This window comes from Sinohyriopsis cumingii, chromosome 14 (genome assembly GCF_028554795.1).
Source record: "Sinohyriopsis cumingii isolate HCF-2022 chromosome 14, ASM2855479v2, whole genome shotgun sequence".
Lineage (NCBI taxonomy): Eukaryota > Metazoa > Mollusca > Bivalvia > Unionida > Unionidae > Sinohyriopsis > Sinohyriopsis cumingii.
Genome location: NC_142974.1, coordinates 44,186,825 through 44,205,594, shown reverse-complemented (window position 1 = coordinate 44,205,594; position 18,770 = coordinate 44,186,825). Strand labels below are relative to the sequence as shown.

Here is an 18,770-nt window from a genome sequence, read left to right as displayed (position 1 = left end):
CTAAACATTAACATGCCGTTAGAAGGGCTATTTTAACACAATTATGGGCGATAATTCGCAAAACATAGTCAAAATGTATTGAATATCGAATTCGTCTTAACCTGTGATTAATTAAATTTTACATAGATTTTAGTGAAATGAAATAATAAAAAATGCTCTGAATTTTCCATTATTCACATGGTTTTTGACTGTCTGTTTAGTGCGGATGAAGTGCCATATCTAAAAGAATAAGGTCAGTGTGCTTTTGATTTCCTTCTTTTGGTTAAATAGGGTGTATGATAAAAATAAACAAATACTGGAGGGTGTTTCACCTTTGGTCAGGGACATACCTATCGAGGAACAGGCTTAGCAAAAGACGGAGACATTTGCTACAAAAGAACGTACGTCAGGACGAAACTTACATTGACTATTTGGTGTTTATCTGCCTGCTTGTCAGTATATATATATATATATATATATATATGTATATATATATATATATATATATATATATATATATATATATATATATATATATATATATATATATATATATATATATATGTGTGTGTGTGTGTGTGTGTGTGTGTGTGTGTGTGTGTGTGTGTGTGTTAGTCTTATTTTACTGTACGCACGAAGTTTACACTTTGTGTGTACTTTTTCACTTTCCTACATCTGTTTTAAACTTATGTCAGTATTTACATGTATCTATTGGAAAGAAAGCCTTGTCGTGGAATGCGTTTTTCTCACTAAAAATATAAATTACTATAATCAAGAATTTGGTACGAATATTTTAATCTATGTTATATTATGGCATACTGAAGAATCATATTGATACATGCATCAGAAAAAGATTATACTCAAAAGTGCTATGCCTATTTGCTACGATGGAAGCTGAGTGCACTTTATTAGTTAATCATATCGCCAGCCTCGATCTTGCCGACCAATCTCTTCAACACTTCAGCGTGCTATTTACACGTTTAACGTATGCGTGACACTGTGAAAGGCTGCTGTAAAAGGAATGTTATATTGCTAACTCTTTAGTTTGCTTTCTGGCTGTCGTAGTGTGCATACGCTTCATTACATATAAATATATGCGTTTGGAGCGAAACCGGAAAAATAGTGGATACAAGAGGATAACTGGATATAATAGGTAAGTCTATGAGTACCATGTTATTAATCTATGGTATGTGATATTTGTATTTATTTGTTCGTTTATAGCTTTGTTAGATTTTTTATTATTTGTTTGATTATAGGAAGTAGGAGTTGACAATATATTTATCAAATATCGAGTAGCTAGCTAATTCCTTGGAGCAGACGTCTACATGTATATTATGCATGAATGTGTTGGATGGCATGGGTTACATTCTAAAAACGGACCCTTCCGAATTTCTTAACATAAAATTATTATCAAGATATTCTCTCCTATAAGAGTTTGAAATTTAAAGATAGGAATAGTTTTGGGTATCAGGTATTTAGGGAAGGCGTGAAAAGTACGTGATATGAAATACCGATATACGGCTTTGAAAAGCGTGCTGATGAATCATACAAATACAAAGCAAGAAAAAAGTTTAATGTTTGTAATTAAGGTCCTTTGAATGTGTAGACGCTGGTTTATTAGAGGGAATCTATGTGTGTTATTAGCGCGTTTAGGAAAACTTAAGTTGCGTTCCACTGTTGTCTGGCTGTCATTGGGAGAAAGGGGAATCCTTTCACAAAATAAATCGCATTTTAAACGCAATTTACATGTCTGGTGGATAAGGTGTATAACTCACCTAGGCATGACGATTACATTAAAAATTCATGATTTCATATCTAAATGCAGATACGGTGGGGCTCATAGTTACAATGTTCAGATTCATTTTGATTCATTTTGACAATTTTACTAAAACTACAAAGTCGTGTAATAATTGTATTCAAATGCAGGTTGTATCAAGTACAATTCTTGTTGATTGGAGGGAGAGTTGGAAAGGGTCATTATTTGTATGTATGAAGATGCAAGAAGCCTTGTACCCTATCACAAGAAACAATTTGAATGAAAGACCTCTTCATGTTACAAATCTACTGAATTTTGCCTACGAGTTGCATAAAGTGAAAGCTAGTACAAAACAAGAGCCCCTAATTCCGAAAACAGGACTTTATAACGACGAAAGTACAAATGTATATAATATATGAAACAAAACAAAATTTATATCGCAACATAATTGAAATTGTACTATATTTCCTTACAAGGTATACTTAGTTTTGTTACATTTTTTTTAAAGGGGGGAGAGGAGGAGACTGTAGTATACACTGATGTGGTCTGATATTTGATGAGAATTATATACCAGACTCCTGTTTCTTTGATTTAACAACCATCATGGTCAAGCATTTTACGTTTAGTCCTTACATTTCTTGTAGATATTGAATAGAGATCCTTTGAGATTTTAGAATTGTATAGCACACTCACAAATAAACCCTATTTCAAACCACCCTTTACACTTAACTAAGAAAATGTGTAGGCTTAAATACATCTTAAGTAAATTTTCATTTAATATTACATTTCCAAAATCAGAAAAGAGAGTATCAACGAGTTAAAACGAATGGTAGTATTCCCATTAGGAAAGATTCCTACAACATGAGTATGCATATCACGCATAACAGTAGATCCTTCTTGCTTTAGTTCAGAGAATAATCTTATATAGAACCCAGTCAAATGCTTTGCATCACAGACGGCAGTCATTGCGCTTGTTCCGAATGAAGACGACATTCTCATGACGACAGTTTTAATATGTTCTCCACACAAGGGAGCAAATATTTGATATTCGCAAACGAAAGAACAAAACTTAATATTTACCATCCTAATTCTGAGCAGGTCTATATGCTTTTAAATGATGTCTTGCGTACTGATGGGAAAGCTTAATTTAATACATTTGGGTGTTCACTCACGACTTACTTTCCAAAATATTAATATATAGTTACAATGCTTGATAGATAATTACAATGCTTGATACATAATTACAATGACTGATAAATAATTACAATGACTGATAGATAATTACAATGACTCATAACTAATTTCAATGACTGATAGATTACGGCAAAGATTTATAGATTACTGCAAAGATTGAAAGCTTCTTACAAAGACTGAGGCGTTGTTATAAAGATTGATATATTACAAAGACTGTAAGATTATTAAAATGAGTATGAGAATGATATATTATTGCAAATATTGATATTTTATTACAAAGAATGATACATTATTACAAAGACTGATATTTTATGGCAAAGACTGATACATTATTAAAAATATTTAAATTGTGTTACAAAAATTGATACATTATTACAATGATTGATATTTGTTACAAAAAGTGATACATTACAATGATTAATATTTTATTACAAATTTGATACGTTATTACAAATATTGATATTTTTGTACAAAGATTGTACAGTATATTTCAAACCATGTACTCTAAATATTAAACTTAAAGGATATTCCTTTTGTTTCAAATAATATTTTGAAGTTTACTTGTCATTTGGCCTTTCATATTCGCATTTAAAATATGTATTTCATCGCTTGGAACTAGAGTAAAAAATTCTGCAAAGTTTGAATCTTTCCTTTCTTTAGTGTTGATAGCATGTATGGAAAACCTGCAGCTGTAAATTACTGACAGTCATGTGTTGTTGGTCGTCATTGCTTGATCTTTATCTCTGTTGGATTTTTTCCAATAACATATGAAATTCACCACTTAAGGAAGACAAAGGTCAATGCAATTTTACAATATACCTTCAAACTATATATAGTTCCAACCGATCATATACAATAATGATAGATAGTTAAATGAATGGATTTCATGATCAAAACCTAGATTTATGTGTGGGAAATAGGAAATTGTTCCATTATCTATTTTAGCTTTGGTCGTCGATTTTAAACTGAAATTGATATACTTTCAAAATCTGGGTACAGTATCTCTTCCTCAAACAGACTGTTAGTTATGTTAAGGTAACATAATTCACGTTTCAATGCAGAATTAAGCAAAAGCATGTTTAGGAAAATTTGAATAGGTTAACCCACAATCATTAAAGTCGTCTTGTTTAAACATCTTACCCTCTGTAGGTTGTCTGATCCGACAACTTTGCTGCCCGCACCCTAACGATGTTTACTATATAAATTCGTACGAGAACTGTGTTGACTAAAATACAAAACTGTTTTATTGTATAAAAGTAATCATTATATGCAAAGACACAGTTCTAAATGGTAACATTTTGGGATTTCTTTTTAATCACTGCAACAATGCAACTTATTTGTCTATAGTGTAAAGCACAATGGTAAAGAGTGAAAGAAAACATCCATAAAACACTTGAAACCAATATTTATTTTTTTTAGTAGATAAACATGTTTCATAACAGGACAGATTGTGTAAAATAATGAAGATATTTTTTGTACGTAACATACGGGTTGTGTGTGTCTTGAGCATTCAGTTGTACGTTTATGATCTTAATTTCAGAAATGATATTGTAAAGAAATATATATCTCGACACACAAAATAATATTCCCCATGTTGTGCATAGGCAAGTAGAGAAATCGACATATTGCAACAAGCATATTTTTTGTAATAAACAAGCAAAATGTTGACATCCAGTGTGTTTCTCCTGTTACTTCTGCTTCGTATGAAATAATTTGTCTGGACAGAACGTTGGCCCAAATAAATCGGTACTACATATACCGTAAGCAATGTAGACCTGGATAGAAAACTTTCATTTATAACCAGTTAAACGTTAAACACAAAGATATATTGCTGTCATTATACTTAAAATTGTAAATCGTGAGGAAAGAGATGAGTTAAACTTGAAAATTGGGCGCCCAGACTAAACAATTCAAGTTTATAAGTATCACCACAGAACGGGTGCCGTCATATTTAATTAAAAGGAAAGGAAAACGATTGACCTTTAGGAAAATAAAATAGTTGTTTTGTGAGATTACAAAGGAGATAAAACTGTGCAGTTCATTTATATAAACTTTGTCTTCCTTTTGCTACTACTAGAACTACTGGTCGTGTATTATTATTATTATTATTATTATTATTATTGAATAACTTACTTGTTTCAAACTAAACATCATACAATTATTATTATTATTATTATTATTGTTATTATTATTATTATTATTGAATAATTTACTTGTTTCAAACTGAGTCACGGGTACTACTGTGGGCATTTTAATTGGAGAGGTGTTCAAGAGTTTGACTGGATGGGTTAGATGTTGGCATGAATTTTGGTTTTATCACATTTGGCGAAGACGATTAATGGATTAAGCAACTAGGTAATTAGAATTGCTATATGCATAAGGCAAATTTGTAAAAAAGACTTTAGTTCTTAATTAATCTAATATTTAAAGATTTTATTTTCATCGCTATAGCAATACAGCTTATTGGTCGAGGCGTGCATTGATAAATAAAGGAGTCTGCCGACAAAATTATATAATAAAATTAAAATCCTAATTATTATTAGATATAATATTTTTTCACAAGACGCATTTATAAAATAATGTTTAGATAATTTGGACATGCCAAATAATGTTTGTGTCTGTGTATGTACGCATGTGTGTGCAACATTCCCTTATATATTCTTTTTCTCAATTTCAGGAATGGTATTGCGAAAAATTAGGTATAACAGCTAAAAAACGCATGTGCAGATAAATCGTAATAAATCATGAAGCTGTTGGCATTTAATTTGTTTCTTCTTATATTTCTTTTTCCTGTGAATGAACTCTCGTTTGTACAAGGAGATGACGGGAAAAAGAATATATTGTTGAAAATGAAGTTATGGGGAGAAAATGTGCAAAAAGATTATATGCCAAAATCTGTTCGAAAAGCAAAGCAATTTATTGCTGTGACCATACTTTCAAATATGAATCTGAAAGATAAAAACAGCTTTAAATTGGAAGATCTGGACATTGAATGCCCGAAAGAAGTAATTACAATTCACACCTATCAGTGCAGAACAAGTGCGGTCCTATTTAATGAAAAATTAAAGATAAACGACATACGTTTAGAAAAAATAAAAAGAGCAGAGGACTTTCAAAAGAGAATGACAAATAGTGGAATTCAAGGCAAAGGGAACACAAAATCCGGCTGGCACGGAGAGATCATTCTTATCCATGGTGGAATTTTGGAAGCATTAACAACCACGTTTTGGGCCGATGTAGTTGCTATTGAAGGAATTAATTGTGAAATTTATTTATACTCCTATAACATTCCCTGTGCGATGATTATGAATACTGCATATTCTTGTTCACAAGAAATCATGTTTTATAACAAAAAGACGCAAAACGGCAATAGACAGTGCAAGATCACAGTTGTTGGATATACTAGCGTATTTAATTTTGAAAACGCGAAGACAGATGAGATTCAAGCAAAGGAGTGGCTACATGAAGGAGTATTAGAGATAATACTCATTGAGGAGAACGTCGACACAATATTTGTGCCGTCAGAGAACAATAGACCTGTGGAAGAAAATAAAATGAGAAAAAGAAGAAGAAAGAAAAGATTGGCTTTAAGTGAATCGTACAAACAAACTGATGATATGGTCTTCCAGGATTTGGTGTATGAATGTTTGAACAACACTCCTCTGTCATTTTGTTGCCTTTCTCATCCAACAGATAATATGCGCCGACAGAAAATTCTCTCGTTTTTCGTGAATTCAATGTCCTATTATTGTACTCATAACTCTACAGGGAAGGGTTCTATATTTTCACATTCACTCACTGACTTGAAGAGGTGCTTTTCCAGTTGGCTGCAGGACAACGTTGGTTCTGACTGCATAATCTGTTCGGACGGCTCCCTTCAGTCGGCATGGTACCAGCAATATCTTGTCGCCTTTTGCATCGATGGTATCATGGACTGGGCAACAACATTCGGTAGACCTTCTAACGGTTGGGATTTCACAAATCCTGCATGGGTACCGTGGAACGGACCGTGGAAAAGCATGTATCATGAATCCGCACGTAGCTTCCAGAGCAGGATAAACCTTTTCTGTGAAAATAGGATGCTTGAAATCGGATCTATGTGTACAAAGATGACCAGAAAGACAATTAATAAGCAGAGTATGAAAAATATGCTGATTGATACGCATTTGTGGCCTTAGGAATGGGCGAATGAATTATATTCTTATCTTTAGTCCAAGAATCATACCTTGCTTTAAGGAGTAGACTTCAGGGTTACGGAACGATCTTCTATCCCATTTAACCTCAGTATCTCACAGCCTCACACAATTATTATATTTTGATCATGCAATGTATCTATCACACACAGGTTTGAACGTATGACATAGGCATTCATGCTAGATCCACATATTACACGTGGAAGAAAACAAACAAAAGCAAATGAACCATAGTTAAATTGTATGTATGACAAATACATTATGCGTGAAAGACTAAAATTTGCAATGATAAGGTGAAGAATAAAATAAAACGTAACGGAAAAAGAGCACTAGGCTGGAAGTAAATTTTATATAATAGCATTGAAGGATGTGAAAATAAAGTGTATTTATCAAACGTTTCAGTTACACCAGGAAATGTAAATCGTTTCAAACATATGATAAAGAATGATAGCAAATGAAAGGGCTGGGTTGGAGGCTGGGGAGGGGTTAGAGTCATTTATCAGCGTATAATTGGCTATACAGTACGGCCAGGAAGAATCCGGGAAAACCCTGGTAATCTACTGGCAAGCTTTCTCACATACCAACATCGGCAGATGCCGAGACTCGAACCGACACGGGCAGAGGTGATATGTTAGTATGGCAGTAATCGGTATATGTGACCGTTTTATACAGCGGAATGGCTCCAAATAATAAAATTAATAATAATAATAATAATAATAATAATAATAATAATAATAGTAATAATAATGGCGAAAGCGACGAAGAGCATGCGGGTGCATCTCATAATCGGAGTTTTGTTTTTTTTGTTTTTGATTGTCTTTCTCTTTGTTAATGTTTATTTTGTTCTTATATTATTGTGACTATTATCATTCTTTCTTTCTTTCTTTCTTTCTTTCTTTCTTTCTTTCTTATTGTTAATCAAACAGCACATTTTTGTTATCAGAAATTAAAAGAATTTCAATAATTGGAATATTTGATTTAAGATATAGAAACATAGTTCTAATTTGATGGAGTAGTATCACACAATGTAAAGGATAAAATGAGTAGGGGTATTTTAGAAGTAAGAACTTGGTCATATTAGTTGGAAAGATATTTAAGATTTTGCCTGGAAAAGTAAGAATTTGGTAATAGTTTTGTTATGAAATATAAAGGAAAAAGGACATGACAGTTGATTAAACAATTAGAACAATTTTATGTCGGATTGTAAGTTATAAAAGGACACTGTTCTAAATACCTGTAAAGTTTTCCTTACTTTTTTCTAGCTGTAGTAACACAAAATATTTTTTGAATGGGTTAACTGGAGAGGTTATAGATGCCACCTTCGCAGCTGCCAGTCAGTCCATCGGCCCTTTGTATTTACAACAGCTATTAACTTTTTACAGTTTAAAAAATTACATTTACTGTCAATAGCACTTTTGAATAAAAAGTTCTGAAGGAGATTATTCCAAATTTTAATTTAAGTCATATAGCATGACAAATTCCAATAAAAAAGAAAGTTATCACAAATTGAATTTCTCACTTGTGGGAACTTCAGGCCTCAACATTACACCTTGCCGAACCATATGGCTACAACATTGTTATTAGTGGACGAAACTTGATAATAATGACTAAGTTTAAAACATGCTTTTCTCGAATATATAGTCATTTGACTGACGATTGTCTGCGCAAGCCTAGTCGTGTTTGAATTGTCTTTTTGCCTGTGATTTATGTGGTAAATTTACTTAAACTGAAAATTTATGAAATTGTATAGAAAGTATTATTTTCCCTGTTGTTTAATGAAAACAGTAAGCTGCAATATATCTTTGCTTTCTGGGTCATCCAGGCGCACTTTGGTTATTTCCTCTACGTCAGATTCTTTGCATTACTAATAAACAAAATGGAGCCGATCAGTGTATGATGAACTTACATATAATGGACTAAGGTGGGTTAATGCTTGCTAAAAGAGATTGAGGCCAATCAGTTATGATAAAAGTGACATACTGTTGAATTCATATACATACAATAGAAGATAATTGATTGTTGTCTGAGACGCGATTAGTGAAGCCTAAACTATTGGCCCCTTCCCTGACGATCAACGTCTTAACAGGGCTACTATCTAGTTCAAACTTTTATGCTTTACGCTGATGTATGTCTTTTACAACCAAAACGTAAACCTCCATGTATATTTGTGTGTATTTGTGTGTGGAGTATATGAGCTCCTGCTCTTTTTGTTTAGTGTGTAATCACTTCTTTCCTCTTTTTGTTTGAAGCGTGTGACCACTAATATCCTTATGTTCGATGATATAAAAGAAGGTGTCAATACTGTACGCATATTTTTACTCCTTCCTTTCATTCATTTCACTGTAATTTTTCTCGGGGTCGTTGAGGTGGTGGGTACGTTGGTTTTGTTCAAAAAGGGGACGATAGAGAAGTTGAAAGGAAAAGAGGAAATAAGGGAAACGAAAATTCTTTAATAAAGGGGTTACACTTGTGTTTCATTACCTTTCATCCGGGTGTTGTACTGAAAAAAAGAACACAACTCCCTCGGATCGTTGGGTTTATTTAGCGTCAACGACACAAGACAAAAGAAAAACAGGAAAAGCAACCTACAACAAAACAGAACAAGTACTTAATATGCGATACTAAAACATAACAGGACAAATACTATACACAACCCGCACGCCGGTATTTTAAAATATGGCAACACGATAATATGAAAAAGACAACTTACCAGACATGAAGACCCTAAACATCAAGATACCACAACAATGACGAACTGCATTCGTCATAAAAGGCGTTGACACAATGGAAAAGGTTTCGATAGTCCAGGGACTATACGACTAGCGCCTCGGACATTTATTGAGTGCATGGCGCTTGACGATATCGTCTCCTTCATGCGCCTCGTGCACTGATGAATCAATCACTGATTCACTCGCTCACTCATGACAAATACGCACCTGGATCACACTGTATTGATTGGTAAGTGTACATGTTGGTTAGTTGATGAGCTAGAACTGGTCACTGTATATGTGTGCAGGTGTCGGTAAGTATATGCATCATGTTCAAATCCATGGACATTTTTAACATTATCATTCCTCTCGACTCAGTATTTATAGGTACAAAGAAAGGTTTAATAATCGCATTCCCCTTGTATCATACTGACCAATAATCATATATCTAATGACTAATGTTAAATACCACTTGTACCCAAGGTTTACTTTTAATAGTTTTAGAACACACACCTTATCAACTGTACCTACATCAGCCAATAGTATTACTATAAACGGGCGCCTACCAATGTTTAAACCATTTTGAGTCCAAAGGCATCCGTGCGTTCTTCAAGAAAGTGACTTTTTTCCGCGAGCTATTAACGACGCGGGGAAACCAGAGTCCGATCAATACTAGTAATCCTCAAGTACGTTGATTTCATTATCGGCTTACAACTGTTATGTAAAAGGTTGTAATGGACTCAACAGTTCCTAACTTGAGGTGACAACATTTGGAAGTAAATCATATACATGTCTCCTGCTTACTTAAAGTGTTCCCAACTATTAGGTTTGAAATCTGAGAGCAATTGGTTGTTTTGTATTTATTTTTAAGTTCGATTATTTATTATTGTTAAATATGTAGAACTATTAAGGTCTTGAGATATTAAAATAATTTAACATTTACCTATATAGTTATATGGTTAGGCTCTAATAATTAGAAACAATAAAAGAGTGAAGACGGGGGAAGCTTTGTAAAATTTATCAAATTTATTTCCCTAGAAAAACAAGGTAAAATGAAAACAAAAGTACCGTTTTAAGATTCATATCCAAAACTAATCCAATAATAATTCAAAAATTAAACATTAAAAGTCCTAGTAATAAAATCTTCTAATGAATCTAAGTTCGAGTCCCGACGAAAATCCGAAAAGGAAGGCGATGATGTATGCTATAGCCAGTGTAATACCGATGTGTCTACAGTCCTTTGTTGTACCACGGAAAATAATCTTCTGGCGATTTGAATTCCGAATTCCGAATAAAATTTCAATAAATATCTTTGTCTAAGAATTCTGTAAAAGTACTTAAATATTCTCCAGGGAAAATAATTATTCCCTTAGAATCAAAATAATTAGAAGAAAAATTAAAATGTAACTCCAGCTGGTCGCAACAAAGCGAACAACTTAAAATCCCATCTGTCTGGTTCATTTAAAAAAAACGATTATACAGTCTAAGTAAGACGCAAAATAGATACCCGTATGAGAATCACCGGATCACTTTCTAGTAACTTTATATCACGTACTCCAGTACAGCCTCGATTTCACTCTTTAAATAACACATTAAGAATGAATAAAAAAAGAAGTTGTTTACACCAACTGTTATTAATTTTGAATCAATGTCAGGAACTAGGTCAGCATAAAGATACAAATTTATATTATTAGGTGTTTACAAAAAAACAGTCAGGTCAAACTTATTTCTTGAAAATAATTTCTTGAAAATATACAATTTCAGTAAACACAATCACATTACTTCAACATGTAATGGAGTAAAGCAAAATTGTAAAACTAACACACAGTTAAACTAAACCAAATATACATAACAATATAGTTGAAAATATCTTTCTCAGTATTCATTTGAAATACATCGTATTTTCTCATGGAAGAAAATGGATGCAAGTTGACAAGATACAAATTGTTATATTGAACAAACCTTTCTACAATTGTTCAGCTTTTAAAAATACACTGAATTAAATTACTCTGTTATGATTTTACTAGGAATTACTAGATAAATCAAAACTGTTCGAGAGAAAATGCTGAATGCCATATTTATGGATATATTGTTATGTATGATTAATTTATGTTGTGTGATCGACGTTTGTTTATGATTGTGGATTGTGCATTTAGTTTAGCATACCTGAGTTTTGTCGGTGATTGTAAGTTGTAAACAATATGCTTAGTCTGAGTTCAAGGTCGATCCTTGCTTACGAGTTAGTGGAATTTCCCATCGGAATGACTAAAGTTTACCAGAGGAGATGTATATAAATAGCGACTTGGAAAACAAATCAAATGTATTCCTGTTTTAGATCAGTCTCTGTAATCAATTCAGCTTACAGTTGTGTCGATGAAATCAGAAATCATTGTTATTTATTTAAATCATTCACTGGAACTGCTAAAATGCTAATTTATTTTGGAGCAATACATTATTTTAAATGTTTTAAATTCCATTCAAACACATTCTCTATTGCATTATTGGTCTCCTTGATTCCGTCCGTTTACGGGAGACGACGGTGTAGCTCCAGAGTAAGTTTTTGTTTCGCCTTCTTCCTGGCTCTCTTTTCAGCGTGCTTTATGTTCCCGTCTTCCTCGGCCTTTTGAACGCCCTCTCTGACAGCTCGGCGCCAGGTGGAGCGGTCGTTAGCACTTTTCTCCCAATCTTTGCCATTGATGCTGGCCATCTTCATGTCGTTTATGCAGACATCTTTGTAACGCAGACGTGGCCGTCCTGTCGGTCGTGCGCCTTATGCTAGATCCACTTATAACAGGTCCTTGGGAATGCGGCCTGGGTGTCAATTCTCTTGACGTCGACAAGCCAGCGAAGGCGCCTCTCGCTGTAAATGGAGAACATTCTGATTATGTTGGCGCGTTCCAGAACCTCTCTGTTGGCTATTCTGTCCTGCCACTAAATGTGGAGAATGCGCCGTTAGAATCTCGGGTTGAAGCTGTTGAGTTTTCTCTCGCATATGAAGTCTATCCTGGACACTCATTTTGGTCTTCTCAGTGAGATTGGAGTTGTTTCATACCCTCTGGTTCAGTCTGGCCATCACTGCTGCTGCCTTGGCAGTCCTTCCGTTCTCCTCAGAACCAGAATGAGCTGGAGATGGTGGACCGGAGGTATGTGAAGTTATCAACAACTTCCAAACTGTACCCATCAATGGTCACCTAGGGAGGGGAGTCTATGTCGTGCGCCATGATGTTCGTTTTCTTCAAACTGATGGTCAGTCCACACTCCTTACATGCGTGGGAGAGGCGGCATACCAGCTGCTGAAGTCCATCTTCTGTGTGTGATGTCAAGGCTGAGTCGTCAGCGAAGAGCAATTCATAGATGAGGACCTCTGTGTCATTAGTCATAGCACGGAGACGGGCGATGTTGAACAGCTTGCCGTCAGCCATGGTATGCATGTACACTCTCTCCATGAAGGCTTACTAGAGAAGCCTAGAGAAGAAGATGGCAAAGAGCGTCTGCGTAAGAAGGCAGCCATGCTTCACTTCGCTGATAACCGGGAAGGCCTCCGATGTTGCGGAAATGAAGCATTCTGTGCAGTGCATGTTCTCGTGGGCGACATGACGACAACTTGCAGTCGTGGGGGAGGGGCAGCCGATCTTCTGCAGGAGCGTGAAAAGTCCGACTCCAACTGACCAGGTCAAACGCCTTCGTTAGGTCTATGCTCGAGACACTTCTCCTGCAACTGGCATAGTGGAAAGATCACGTCTACAGTTAACCGGTCGGCTCGGAAGCCACACTGGGACTCTGGGTAGACTCGGTAGGCTAGGGTCCACAAGCGCGCTAAGGAGGCGTGGATGAAAGCTTTTCCGACGATGCTGTGGACTTAGTTGCCTCGGTAGTTGTTGAAGTCGCTGAGGTCTCCTTTGTTCTTGCACAAGGTGACGATATTGGCGTCACGTATGTCTTGGGGGATGTATCCCGGTTCCCAGAAGAGGCAGAGGAGTACTTGCATGGGCTAGAGCAGTGCTGACTTCCCGCTCTTGAGGACTTCGGGCGGAATGCCGTCGCTTCCATAAGCCTTCCCAGGGTGGGATGTGTGTCTAGTTCCTCCATGACTGGCATGTCTGAGATGGCATTCAGGGCAGTGTCGTTGAGGTTCAGGGTTGCCTACAGCTCGATATAGTGCTCAACCTGATCCCCTGGAATGTGATGACTTTGTCCGTCTTGGACGTGGGGGGGAACGTTCTTGGAGGTTGGGGGGATGGTCGTTTTCTTGATACCCTTGTACATGCCTCTTGCATCTTCGGTATCGGCCGCTGTCTGCTTACTGCTGCAGAGTTTCAGAAATTAGGTGTTGACTCAGCGGGAGGTCTGCTGGTAATTGTTCCTGGCAGTGCTGAGGGTTTGTAGTGTACCAGGACTAGGTACAGCCTTGTATGTCAGGAGGGCTTTCCTTTTCGCCTCATTCACGGGCTCCATCTCCTCCCAATTGGACTCATTCCAGTCGGCATTTTTGCGGTCCTTCTTCCCGTAAGCAGTGATGGCTGAATTGTACACAAGGTCACCGAGGTGGGACCACGTGGAGTCAATGGTGTCATCAGGTGTCGCTTTGGTTAGAGCTTCATGCAGTTTGCTGATGAACTGCATTGTTTTCTCTGGGTTGTTTGCAAAGCAAGTGTTTGTGCGTGGGCAACCATTAATCTTGGAGTGGTGCACCATCTTGGGCATTATTCTCACCTTTCCGGCCACGAGGGAATGTTCCTCGTCACAAGCAGCACTGTGGTAGCTGCGGGTGAGAAGGACACTGGCAAGTTCCACACGCAGGTCAAGCTGGTGCCAGTGGCGGTAGTGTGGGTGTCTCCATGACACCTGGTGGATCTCCTTGCATTTGAACAAGGTGTTGTTCACATATAGACTGTAGAATCAGCACATATGCAGCAGTCGCTGACAATTCTCGTTGATCTTCTCCCTTCCGTGAGAGCCGAGACAGGTTGACCATGCTTCGAGGTCAGCTCCCACTCTAGCATTTTAGTTTCCTGATATGTAGATGTCTTCAGTATTGGGGATACTGGATATTGCCTGATAGAATTTGTCTTTCTCCTCGTGGTTGAGCAGAAGGTTGGGGTGTATAGACTGAAGATGTTGGCTGGGCAAGGAGTTACAAAAATAAATATATACATAACAGCGAGTAGCATACAACAAATGTGCTACTACTCAAATGACATCTTGAAATATTCCAATACTGCAGTTACAATAAGGCCAGATAAAATATGAAAGATACTGGTAGCAGCTCTACAAATGTTCAGGTGTTACACAAGCTATTACTAAGAACAATGCTTATCTGCAAACCACAAGTGTAAAACAAAACTGGTAAAATCAACATTAATTCACAGGAGTTTGAAATCACTACTTGTATAGCACTAAAACTGCAACATAAATGTCAAAATGCATACTGCAACATAATATACTGGCTATATCAAACAAAACCACAACTGTGCTAGAAATTCAGTGGGATGGATAACAAAACTATAATCTTCCAAATGCATAATGTTTGAACACAGCTTTATTAACTATACCACCAATATTGCTAGAAATACACTTGTCACTGAAAGCATGAACAGCTTTGAAGAATTTCATACCAACAGAAATTTGAAAAAAGTGTTAACATTATGAAGACTATTTATAAACTCAAGGTCAACGAATTTATCAGCTAGAATGGAGATGAAAAATAATCTCTACTTAGATTAAGAACTACAGAGTGAAATTTTAAAAATTGAATGTTGGAATCCTCAGGAGGTTGAAATAATATGTGGACCACAAAACTGTAGTAGAAATTGTAAAAGTCCTGAAAATTCTCTTTTGAAAAAGGGCAGAGACATTATGGTACATAAATATGGTAAAACAGTGAAACTTTGTTTTGCTTTTTTTTCAATTAGCATTCCAAGATAAACTCCTCACATAATGTCTGAAATATCTGCTGTAGTCAGCTTCTTATCCATACTCAAACTCCTAACATTTACCTGGCACATTTACAATCTACTTCAAATTAAAATTCCATCATAACCAACAAATTTTAAAACATATCTCTCTCTATCCACAGACGTTTGTTATCTCGAGCAATAAATTAATCAATGGTAAGGACTCTGTTAAATCAAATGTATTTTTAAGAGACTGATCAGCCTAATGTATGTGTGTGAAGTGACGTAAATGTCATGTGCACATATACATACATGCCAACCATTATGCTTTTGGCATAATCATTACACGTTTTTCACTAAATTACACCTTATTCGTAAATGTATTAATATTACACATTTTCGGTATATCCCCCTCCAAAATAATTAATAGCTTGATTTCTCATTTTTATTAAGATCACATCACTCCAGCTAGATTTTGACCTGGTAAATGTTGTTTTGACATTATCTGCTTTATTAATTAGTTATGCATGATATGAATGTTGATCAGAGTTGACTGAAACAAGTAAAATCTTCATTTCAAATATTAAGTTGGCATCAAGTTTTCTTGTGAAAAGTAATAACATACTTATAATATTATCTGCTGACATCTTTCTTGTGGTATTGGCTGTATCAACAAAGCTTTGGTAATGAAAATATTGGTCACCTGGGCTAACTGTAACATTGAAAGACCAGATAAAAAATTATCAATCAAATTGGCATTCTATTTCTCATAAATTCTCCAATGTCAGACTCATAAAGATATGTATAGACGTTGTTAAAAGGAACACTTTCTACACATCAAATCGACGCCTTAATTATGGATAAAGTGTCAATAAATTGAAACACCACCATGAAATAGAATAGGTGTGAAATAGCTCATAATATTCACCATTTTTAGTATCAAGCTTACAATTGGCATCTTTGAAGAATAAAAGGTCGTTTCCTTTGTGACACGTTCTAGACAGACAACAAGTGTTCAGACTAAGCAAAGGTTATTTACAATTGATGCATGCCAAATTGTAAGTAATATATAAGTTGATGGTAGAAACTGCATTCTGATTTATTCTCAGTGTACAGATATGCGGTGACAAGTTATAAAGTTTTACTTGGCCGAACCAATTTTTACTTTGTTAGGATGACAGCATGATTGTTGTGCCTGAGCTCTAAAGATGCATATATATATATATATATATATATATATATATATATATATATATATATATATATATATATATATATATATATATATATATATACCGTACACACACTTTTGTTTTCATACACCAAAGTGCCTGCATCTATATTAGACTGCTCCATCTCTTAAAAACTGCATTGATTTAACAATTCATTTGCTGATGACAACATTATTTTACCAATTACAAAAGTCTGTGTTCACAGAGCGAGGTAGAGTTTGAAATGTTTAAGTTATGATATTAAATAATTTTCAGTTTGATGGTAATTGTGCTCAAGGAATGTTAATGCAGGGGTAAGAGTCTCGATGGATTTCATGGTGACTACAGTCAGGTTCTACTATTGGTATACAGCTTGTTGCTTTTCAATGGCAAATCTTTGACAAGCCACTAACTATATTAATACATGAAGTAGCACTATAAGTAGATAGTAATGTATCAGCTGAATTAACAGAGATAACTAAATATGTTATCTGGTATTAAAAATGAAGAAGAGCTTAACGTTTTAGAGAGATGGGCAGAAGCAATCTAAAAATCTTTTGAACAGACTTATCTTTAAATTAAATAGCTTACCAAGTGTCATGCAATTATTAACCACGGAGTTCGCAATAAAAATGATCTGCAAATAACGTTTAATACGTGTATTGTATTTGTGTCAAACATTTGTTTTGAAAATATTAACACAAAAATACATGCACACATTACATCTAAGGAGTGGAACTCTATTGAAAAGTGAAACTTTTTCCTGTACAACAACTCCTGTATTTACTGAGGTTTGGCATATTCAGCTTTAGGTTCAGGAATTTGCTCTATTTTATTCTAGTTTTACAAATTATATTAAGGAAATTATTAGGTATGTGCAGTTAGATTTGCTGAGTCATGCTTAAACAGTACTATTATTGTTTCAAAGGAAAATGTGGTATGCAATGCATATTAGAAGCAAATACCCTAATTTATTTTATGTAAGTACACCATCATTTACCACTACGTACTAGATTTATGTATCAAGTCAAACATCATAATATACTAGGTGCTGGCACATAATAAAATACCTTAACGTTCCAGATCAATTTTACCTACAATTATACTTACAAAAACATATATCATAATGAATACATTTCACTGACAATTGGATCAATTCATTTCAATAAAAGCCATAGTTATGCATACGAATGCCCCAATATACTAGATGACTTCATTTCACTGAAAGCCATAGTTGCACAAACAAATACCCTAATCTACTGAATGAATTAATTGCAATGGAAGCCCTTGTTATGCAAACAGATAGCAAAATGAACTAGATGAATTCAGTTCAAAAAATTTCATAGATATGCAAACAAACAACCTAACATAATATATGAATTAATTTCAATGAAAACCATATTTACACAAACAACTATCGTAATGTACTTGAATTCATTTCACTGAAAGTTGTTGATATGTAAACAAATACCACTATGAAGATTCATTCTACTGGTAAATGAATTTTTCTGCAAGCTGTAGGTATGCAATCAAATACTTTAATGCACTAGAATTAATTTCAGTGAAAGCCGTAGTTACACAAATAGAGTAATGCATGATGATATCTGAGAGACACTGAACTTGATCTGGAGGTTCTACAAAACCATTATTACACCACTGGGTTAATTAGCCATTTAAATATTTTGAATTACTCATCTCATGGGGATATTGGAAAATGGAAGCATACAAGCACATGCTTTATTATTGATGGCTGGAACTGATCCTTGTACTTTTTCAGCAGAGTCCATATTCCCCACTTGACATGCCTTAGAAGGTCTTCCAATTTGTCTGATGTT

General features: G+C 35.0%; 1 protein-coding gene across 1 annotated transcript; it reads left to right on the top strand.

The window, feature by feature from the left end:
- The first annotated feature begins 982 nt into the window (after positions 1–982).
- LOC149783669 (uncharacterized) lies at positions 983–9,428 on the top strand. The gene is made up of 2 exons (XM_089931914.1): positions 983–1,132; positions 5,607–9,428. Exon 2 carries the CDS (start codon positions 5,674–5,676, stop codon positions 7,105–7,107), a length of 1,434 nt encoding a protein of 477 aa, XP_089788040.1. The 5' UTR covers positions 983–1,132; positions 5,607–5,673; the 3' UTR covers positions 7,108–9,428.
- Positions 9,429–18,770: the final 9,342 nt, after the last annotated feature.

Excerpts from the sequence above, each read along its gene's own strand:
- LOC149783669 (XM_089931914.1), top strand. The coding sequence starts at position 5,674 with ATGAAGCTGTTGGCATTTAATTTGTTTCTTCTTATATTTCTTTTTCCT.